Source organism: Babylonia areolata, chromosome 20, assembly GCF_041734735.1.
Source record: "Babylonia areolata isolate BAREFJ2019XMU chromosome 20, ASM4173473v1, whole genome shotgun sequence".
In the NCBI taxonomy this organism is placed as follows: Eukaryota; Metazoa; Mollusca; class Gastropoda; order Neogastropoda; family Buccinidae; genus Babylonia; species Babylonia areolata.
This window is the reverse complement of record NC_134895.1, coordinates 30,287,839-30,297,838: the sequence shown is the minus strand read 5'-3', so window position 1 is coordinate 30,297,838 and position 10,000 is coordinate 30,287,839. Positions and strand designations below refer to the sequence as shown.

At 43.1% G+C, this 10,000-nt stretch overlaps 1 protein-coding gene across 1 annotated transcript in view; it reads left to right on the top strand.

Annotated features, from left to right (window-relative positions):
• LOC143295393 (uncharacterized) overlaps positions 1 to 10,000 on the top strand; it is a 233,347-nt gene that overhangs the window by 152,310 nt on the left and 71,037 nt on the right. Inside the window, exons 6-7 of the mRNA XM_076607065.1 lie at positions 6,472 to 6,615; positions 8,374 to 8,532. Coding sequence (XP_076463180.1) covers positions 6,472 to 6,615; positions 8,374 to 8,532 — 303 coding nt within the window. The remainder of the gene's footprint in view (positions 1 to 6,471; positions 6,616 to 8,373; positions 8,533 to 10,000) is intronic.

Here is a 10,000-nt window from a genome sequence, read left to right as displayed (position 1 = left end):
ATATCATCCGCGTTTGTTAATGTCTGTTATGCAATCTGTTACGTGCTGGGAAGAAAACGCAATTTAGATAAATTCATAAAGCTTGGAAAGGGTGTGTAACTTTGGTTACATCTGAAACACACTTGCCAGTATGATGAAGTTTGACTGACTGCTCGTTCAGATGAAGACTGATGATGTTAAGCTGCTTTTGAATCAGATAATATAATATTTTTTGGAGGCATAAAAGGCATATCACTTTTTTTTTCTTTTTCCTTTTTTAAAAAAAAGGGTGAAAGCCATCATTACTGCAAACAGTTCAGCAGTAAAAAATTGAACAGCCTCTAGTTAAGTGAAATCTCTTTTTGGTGTTAAGCTCGGGGATTACAAAAGCGGCTCCAACATCAGAGTTTTTACTAATCCGTGAAAACACGGAGGTGATATTCAAAATGTGTATTAATCAGTTCTTTTGCCGGAGAGGCAATAATGAGTGGACTGTCACGTTTTGTTAATTGTCCATATGTAAAAATAAAATTTGCTTGCTCAGTCAGCCAAGACGGATGAAAACAATGCGGACAGATTGCAACTGTCAAAAACTGACAGAGTGAAATCGAACAAGGACATGTATACATCTTTGTTACGAATTTGTCTACAGATGTATGTTTCCTCATCAAGTTCAGAGACAACTGAATGTGGGACAGCTCTAGCCCTTACCATGTTGTTACAGGCACTTAATTTCCTGTGTTCAGGTAATGGTAAAACACCAGTTTCTTTCTATGCCTTCTCAGAAACCCACCCATCGCGGTAACCCGAGTGCAGTCTCAAAAGCTAAGGAATCATTGTTTGTCAATTTATGAAGATCAGAGTTTGAAACAGTAAAATAGACTTCCTGACCATATGGTATAATTGAGTGGACTAGTTCCATTGCAGCATGGGTTAGATTACTGTCACAATTTATAACAGGGATTACAGAGAGCACACGTAATAGAGTTATTTTCGTACTCGCCTTCGCAATAAAGTAGTTTATATGTTTAGCCCCAAAACATTTATAACGGAAGATGACAACGGACAATTTCACATGTCAGTTCGGATGTAAGGTACTGTCATTTACCGTATTTATTATTGCATCCGTGCCTTCAAATTCAATCAACGTTTTAGTAAATATGACGAAAAGTCTTTTAAGCGGACAGGAGAAAACCACTTTCTTTCATATAATCCACAATGTTGTCGATAGCATCTTGAAAATGTGTAATAATCTTATTTCATTTTCTTTTATTTTATTTTGTTGTTGTTGTTGTTGTAATATTACAGTTTGCATTCTTCCAAAGAGCAATGTCATCTGCGTAAGCTACTAATGTAGCATCATTTGTGATGATATTTTTCATATTATAAGGCATTAGTGAAAGCAGAGTGGGAGAAATCACACTTCCCTTGGGAACACCCATATTGATGGTCCTTGAGCTGGATAAAATACCATTTAATCTCAACTGAAATGTCCTTTGGGATAGGAATGATTTAAGAAATCGAACAAAACGACCTCCCAGCCCCACTGTATTTGCTTTATGAATCAGTTTACAGTGCCACACAGAGTCATAATCTCTATGAATGTCAAAGAAATTTGTGACCGTGTAGTGCCGCTTTGCGAGTGTCTTCTTAACATGAGAAGTTAGATGGACAACATGATCAGTAACACCCCTACCTCTTCTAAACCCAACCTGAAAAGTAGGTCACACACACAGATATATATGTATATATATATATATATATATATATATATATATTATGTATGTATAGGAGGAATTTTCGTTTAATGTCCCGTCACACATATAGATATATATATATATATATATATATATATATATATATATATATATATGTATGTATGTGTAGGAGGAATTTTTGCTTAATGTCCCGTCACACATATCGGTGATTGAAAACATTTTGTTAAAGTATTTATGAATACATGTGAGTATTATCGGTTAGAAGGGGTGGGAGATGTGAATGAATGGAGGGTTGAGTGAAACTGGGCAAATGAGGGTAAAATGAGGGTGAAATTTGAAAAAAAAAATCTAAATACAATTACAGGAAATTACTCAAAGGACTTCGTAAAAGAGAAGTCGTTAAACTGACAAGCGAAACAACTGATAATGAATGCAAAAAAGTCAAAAACATCAACGTTCTCAGTCACTTGTGAAGACACACTTTCGTGTACATAAGGCTTCATCAAGCTACAGTCAAAAATTATATGCTTAATCGTCAGGTTACTAAAGCATATGCACTTGACATTAGAACAATACTTGGTCCGTAATGAATTTGATAATAGTCTGAGAGCTAAACTCAGAATTGGTCTGCAAATCGGACCAAAGTCTGCGAGAGTCAACTGACGAGGTTTTAGACTTGAATTCAAGCACCCATAAAAGTCTCTTTCTAGTATATTGCTTATTTCCTTGTATGACAACGGGCAATATACTTTTATACTATCTATATGATTCTTTGCTCCCCTTTTTGCTGCCCTGTCTGCTTGGTCGTTATAAAGGAATCCAATGTGGGATGGTATCCAACAAAAATCAACATTTGTACCCTTCACAAATAGGGAGTGCAATAAATACCTAATTTCAAACAATAAATCTTCTCTTTGATTATTCTCAAAAAGGAGCAAACTTTTTAAGACAGATTGAGAATCAAACAAAATAGGATATTACTTACTATGATTGGTATATCAAGATGATTTAAAGCCATAAGGATAGCCACCAATTCAGCTGTAAAAAGTGAATGTCCCTTACCTAAATAATATGATTTTTCTGTTAGGTCAGGAATGACAAAAGCAGATCCTGCACTGCTATCATCCAGGACCGAGCCATCAGTGTAAACTTTTAAATGATAATCAAAATTTTCTTCTAATTCAATTCTGACAGATGCTGCTATTATATGTGGAGATTCTCCTTTTGTTGTGTCAGAAGCACATATGTTGACGTTTGCTTTTGTTAACTCCCAGGGAGGGACAGGTGGTACCAGATATGTACGAATGGTTTGTAGATTTGAATTATTTTGTGCATTTTTTTGAAAATCAATATCAGACTTAATATTTAATTCCTCAAAATCATCCACTGCTGTACATCTCACAATGTATTTAGCAGAACTTAATTTTCTGACTTCATCTAGTGGTAGAATACCCGCAAGCTTATAGGCTTCTGAGGTCTTAGTATGCACAGGTACCACTAAAGCCAGTTTCACAGCTTTACTGTCAATTATTCGCATCTTCTTTAGAAACGTCGGCGGAGCAGAAAAGATTTCTTGACCGTAGGTCAATCTTGATCTTACGAGATGTCGCTAAATGTAAAAGAATTTTGGAGTCTTGTCCCCAAGGAGAGTGACTTACAATTTTTAAGAAATTTAAACTTTTAACTGCTTTAGTCACTATTGAATCAATGTGTTTCTTCCAGTTTAGTTTTGAAGTAAATAGGATCCCAAAAAATTTTATTTCCGACTTGAAAAATATTTCACGTCCTCCCAAAAAAATCGTGGTAGTTTGCTGGGATTATAACCATTATTAAAGAGGATCAAATGTGTTTTTTCTACAGAAAACTCAAAACCATTAGAGTGCATATAGCTACTCAGTCTGTTGAGTTCACCCTGAAAATGTTTCTGCACCTAACTGATGTAATGTAGGCTTGTCCTTTTCCTCAAGGATGTTTGAATCCATATAGCAATATCATCCGCATATTGAGCCATCTTGGCAGATGATGAAAAACGTGTGTAAATCATAAAGCATAATGTTGAACAACAATGGAGAAATAATGGAACCCTGCGAGATTCCCATGTTTATAGGCATAGAGGTTGATAAAGTTACTCCCACTTTTGCCACTATATATCTCCCACTTAAAAAGGATTTAACATAGTCATAAACATGTATATGTATATATGTGTATGTATATATATATATATATATATATATATATATATATATATATATATATATATATATATATATATATATGTGTGTGTGTGTGTGTGTGTGTGTGTGTGTGTGTGTGTGTGTGTATACACATATATACTCACATACACACGCGCGCGCGAAGACACGCAATCAGGCACGCACGCACGTGCATCACCGCCAACGCCCAGACACACACACACACACACACACACACACACACACACACACACACACACACAGTCCCTTCCTATCGGGAACAGTGTGGACTTCTTCTTTTTTTAGGGTTTTTTTTTTCGAAAACGGTATTGTTCCTGTAGTTGTGTTAATGGTGTGATGGGAAATGTGTGTTGATGATGCCTGTGTGTTCCTGTTCTTCCCCTTATCATTTATATTCTATACCGTCATCGTTCTCATCTTACTCCTCTTCATTTTCTCTTTGTCGTCATCTTCCTTGGCTTCATACGCCTTGTCTTCCTCCTTCAAACTGTCCCACTGCATCTATCATCTTCGTCCTTCTTGTCTTCTTCTCATTTCTACTTTCTCCTCCTCTTCTTCACTTGTTCTTGCCTTGCTTCTCCTCGTTTCTCTTCGTTTTTGTTCATTCATTCATTTATTCTTTCTTTCTTTCTTTTATTGGCGGTCTGTTTGAATTGTGTGAGTGGGTTGGAAATGGAACGTATTCAGAGAGTGAAAGACAGACAGACAGACAGAGGCAGGGACAGACACAGAGAGAGAGAGAGAATGATTGGTTCTGTTGATGTACAGCTGTCCTTTTTTTCCTTCGTTCTTTGATGAATTATTAAAGAAGGTGTGTGTGTGTGTGTGTGTGTGTGTGTGTGTGAGAGAGAGTAGTTGTGAAGGCATGTTTTTGCGTGTGTCAGAGCGGGTTTTCTCTTGCGTATCTGTTGTTGTGTGTATGTTTTTGCGTGCGTGCGTGCGTGCGTGCGTGTGTGTGTGTGTGTGTATGTGTGTTTGTGTGTGGTGTGTGATGAGTGTATGTCTACGTGTATGTGTGTGTGTCTCTGTGTCTGTGTGTGTGAGTCATTCTGTCGATTCAACGAAAAGCTCATGTTCGCTTAATTGCTTCCTTTCCTTTTCTTTCATTCTCTGTGAGCCTTCCGCAAATTACTTGGAAAATCTATTCTCATTCCAGCGGTCATGGCAAGGCCTGTACTGATGGACAGAGAAACATGGGCAATTTTCGTTGGCAATACCCATCCCTCATCCCATTTGTCTTTTAACTTGTTTGTTGCGTGAGAATGACCGGGTCACAGGCTAAGCTTGTGTGTGTGTATATATGTGGAGGTGTGTGGGGATGGGGGGATTGATAGTGTGTGTGTGATTATGTGTGTGTATGTGTGTGTGTTTGTTATTTGTTTATTTATTTAAGTATTCATTCATTTATTTATTCATTTAGTAGCAGTAGTACCAGTATTTATGTGTGTCTGTTGCTGGAAGGGTGATGTGTGTGTGTAATTGTGTGTGTGCGTGCTGTTGGGGGGGGGCGGACTGGGTGTGGCTGCCTCCTCCTGCCACGTCTTTTTTGTCCACTGTCTTTGTGAATACCTTTTTCTCTCACATCCCAACTCCGTTTTTTCCGTTTCTTTTTCTTCTTTTTTAAATCATTTTTTTCTTTTTTCTTCAGTTCAACATATGTTAGTTACAAGGGCAAAAAGGTTAGAGCTATTCTATGCTGATATAGACAGTCATTTCACTATGAATTATTTAGTTGTTATGACAAAATGGTGAGTAAAACGATGCTGGTATTATCAGTCAGAAAGAATCTACTTAAATAAGTGGACAATTAGATAAAAGTAATCAATTTATTGATCAACGAACCATCTTCTTTATCCTTCCTTCCTTTCTTCCTTCCCCCTCCATCACAGCTGTCGGCCTCAGAAGGTCACACAGCCTTTCGGATCCTCAGAATCCACAAAAACTGACAGGGAGTTAACTCCAGTCTACTCCATTTCCCGAGTGATTGCCTGCCCCTCTTGATCATAAAATGGCTGACGCCACTTTTCCAGTGTCTGGCGGGCTGTGCTTCAATTCTGACTCAGCGAAGCACTCTGTTTATGTCCCCGTATCCCCTTCTCCGCTTCATCTGTTGCATACAGTGAAGTGCAAGTCCACTGATGCCCTCCCCTCTACTTCTCTTCCTTCCTTTTAATCATTATGAACGCCGATAATATCCCTGACTTGTGCAAAAGTATCTCATAAAGTACTGGAAGCTTCCTCTGTTCCCTTAGTTTTAAACCAGTACGCTCTCGTCGTGTGTTGTCCCTCGAGTCTTTCACTGCCTCTGTGTCTCCTTCTGTATCCGTTTCTGTGATCTGTTTGTCTGCCTGTTTGTGTTTAAGTCTGTGTATCGGTGTTTGTCTGTCTGCCTGTGCCCGCCTGCCTGCCTCTCTCTCTCCTTCCCTCCATCCCTTCTCCTCTCTCTCCCTTCTCTCTCTCTCTCTCTCTCTCTCTCTCTCTCCACCTTCCACCCCTCTTTCTTTGTTAGATATGTTTCTGTTGTTTCTGCTCCTGCTGCTCATGTTTTGCTATGTTGACAGAATGTCCGGGGGGGAAGTACGGTGCGGGGTGCGCCGAGTCGTGCGGTCACTGCCTCAACCAGGAGGCGTGTCACCACATCACCGGGGTCTGCCCAGCCCAGTGTGCCACCGGCTTCCGGAACCCAGACACCGGCTGTCATGAGGGTAGGTGGGGGGTTCTTTGGTCTGTCTGTCTGTCTGTCTGACACCGGCTGTCATGAGGGTAGGTGGGGGGTTCTTTGGTCTGTCTGTCTGTCTGTCTGACACCGGCTGTCATGAGTGTAGGTGGGGGGTTCTTTGGTCTGTCTGTCTGTCTGTCTGACACCGGCTGTCATGAGTGTAGGTGGGGGGGGGGTTCTTTGGTCTGTCTGTCTGTCTGTCTGACACCGGCTGTCATGAGGGTAGGTGGGGGGTTCTTTGGTCTGTCGGTCTGTCTGTCTGACACCGGCTGTCATGAGTGTAGGTGGGGGGTCTTTGGTCTGTCTGTCTGTCTGTCTGACACCGGCTGTCATGAGGGTAGGTGGGGGGGTTCTTTGGTCTGTCTGTCTGTCTGTCTGACACCGGCTGTCATGAGTGTAGGTGGGGGGGGGGGTTCTTTGGTCTGTCTGTCTGTCTGTCTGACACCGGCTGTCATGAGTGTAGGTGGGGGGTTCTTTGGTCTGTCTGTCTGTCTGTCTGACACCGGCTGTCATGAGTGTAGGTGGGGGGTTCTTTGGTCTGTCTGTCTGTCTGTCTGACACCGGCTGTCATGAGTGTAGGTGGGGGGTTCTTTGGTCTGTCTGTCTGTCTGTCTGACACCGGCTGTCATGAGTGTAGGTGGGGGGGGGTTCTTTGGTCTGTCTGTCTGTCTGTCTGACACCGGCTGTCATGAGTGTAGGTGGGGGGGTTCTTTGGTCTGTCTGTCTGTCTGTCTGACACCGGCTGTCATGAGTGTAGGTGGGGGGTTCTTTGGTCTGTCTGTCTGTCTGTCTGACACCGGCTGTCATGAGTGTAGGTGGGGGGTTCTTTGGTCTGTCTGTCTGTCTGTCTGACACCGGCTGTCATGAGTGTAGGTGGGGGGTTCTTTGGGTCTGTCTTTGGTCTGTCTGTCTGTCTGTCTGACACCGGCTGTCATGAGTGTAGGTGGGGGGTTCTTTGGTCTGTCTGTCTGACACCGGCTGTCATGAGGGTAGGTGGGGGGTTCTTTGGTCTGTCTGTCTGTCTGTCTGACACCGGCTGTCATGAGTGTAGGTGGGGGGTTCTTTGGTCTGTCTGTCTGTCTGTCTGACACCGGCTGTCATGAGTGTAGGTGGGGGGTTCTTTGGTCTGTCTGTCTGACACCGGCTGTCATGAGTGTAGGTGGGGGGTTCTTTGGTCTGTCTGTCTGACACCGGCTGTCATGAGGGTAGGTGGGGGGTTCTTTGGTCTGTCTGTCTGTCTGTCTGACACCGGCTGTCATGAGTGTAGGTGGGGGGTTCTTTGGTCTGTCTGTCTGACACCGGCTGTCATGAGGGTAGGTGGGGGGTTCTTTGGTCTGTCTGTCTGTCTGTCTGACACCGGCTGTCATGAGTGTAGGTGGGGGGTTCTTTGGTCTGTCTGTCTGTCTGTCTGACACCGGCTGTCATGAGTGTAGGTGGGGGGTTCTTTGGTCTGTCTGTCTGACACCGGCTGTCATGAGTGTAGGTGGGGGGTTCTTTGGTCTGTCTGTCTGACACCGGCTGTCATGAGGGTAGGTGGGGCGTGGGGGACTCTAGACATGAGTTTGAGACTCATGATTTTGTAGACCATTCTGGTCCAGAGAGGGCTTCTTAAGTAGTGGTTTTACAGCTGTGGTTTTATATCTAGAGGGGAAGGAACCTGACAGAAGGCTTTGATTCAGTGTGTGTGTGTGTCAACGTGGGCAAGAGAGTGTCAATGTTTTCAACTTCCCTCCTCTCCTTTCAGTATGCAGTGCAGGCCAGTACGGGCTTTACTGCGCCGAGCGGTGTGGCCGCTGCAAGAACAACACCTGCAACTCTGTGACTGGTGCCTGCCCTCAAGGCTGTCAGGCGGGCCACTCCGGCACCCACTGCAACAAACCCACCACCACTCCGAACAACGAAGGTCAGTGGACAGCCAGGTTTCAGGTTTCTTTCCCGTGTTGCTGGTCACAACGCCGAGTGTGCAGAGTCGTCAGGTCGATTTGCAGCAGCCCAGTTCTCACTGCCCATGTTCGCGTTGTGTTGTTCCGATGATGTCATTGTAGTGTCAAATAGGTTCCCTTCAACTGCATCCTGGCATTTTCTTAACCCCTATCGGCCGCATCAGCAGAGGTGGGTTTCGATATTGAACACTGAAGAAACAAAGGATGTTTTGTTGTTGTTTTGTTGTTTTTATAGTCTTTCGGGTGGCGAGTGGTAATACTTACCCCGTTGGGAGGTGGGGGATTATAGTGATTTTCTTGTGTGTTTTTATAGTAAAAATTATGATTTGCCTGTGTGCAAAATCTAATTCACGGTATAAATGCAGGGAAAGAGTAAATATAGGTCATTTTCCTTCTTCGGGCCTTATAAAAGATTTTTGGGGGTATAAGTATTTGAAACGGCACCGCATCCACTATTTCATGACACTGTCAACTTCATTATGTTAACGGAAAGACGTTTAAGTGGGCTATTCCGTGAGTGACATTAAAATTGGATGTGTGTCGTAATAGCTTGTCACTTAATCAAGTGCATCCGGTGTATTGAAAATACTCAAAACCCAGCAACCTGGTGAGTGGAAAAGGGATTTTTTTTTTATTAGAGTGAGGTAACTACTGACATACTTAGGCGCAGTATTACATCCCACTTGTATTCTTTGTGTAGAATTGCACTTAATCAGTCTAAGTGACATGGTTTATGGCCAAGCCGACCGTAAGTGTCATATTATTGATGAAATGAGGTCTGTTTCTTTTCTTTTTCTGCTTCCCACTCTTCTTCCTTCCTTCCTTCCTGTCAATATCCCCTGCCTCACACTCTTCTTCCTTCCTTCCTTCCTGTCAATATCCCCTGCCTCCCACTCTTCTTTCCTTCTTCCTTCCTGTCAATATCCCCTGCCTCCCACTCTTCTTTCCTTCTTCCTTCCTTCCTGTCAGTATCCCCTCCCTCCCACTCTTCTTCCTTCCTTCCTTCCTTCCTTCCTGTCAATATCCCCTCCCTCCTACTCTTCTTCCTTCCTTCCTTCCTTCCTTCCTTCCTGTCAATATCCCCTCCCTCCCACTCTTCTTCCTTCCTTCCTTCCTGTCAATATCCCCTCCCTCCCACTCTTCTTCCTTCCTTCCTTCCTGTCAATATCCCTTCCCTCCCACTCTTCTTCCTTCCTTCCTTCCTTCCTGTCAATATCCCCTCCCTCCCACTCTTCTTCCTTCCTTCCTTCCTTCCTTCCTTCCTGTCAGTATCCCCTCCCTCCCACTCTTCTTCCTTCCTTCCTTCCTGTCAGTATCCCCTCCCTCCCACTCTTCTTCCTTCCTTCCTTCCTTCCTTCCTGTCAATATCCCCTCCCTCCCACTCTTCTTCCTTCCTTCCTTCCTGTCAATATCCCCTCCCTCCCACTC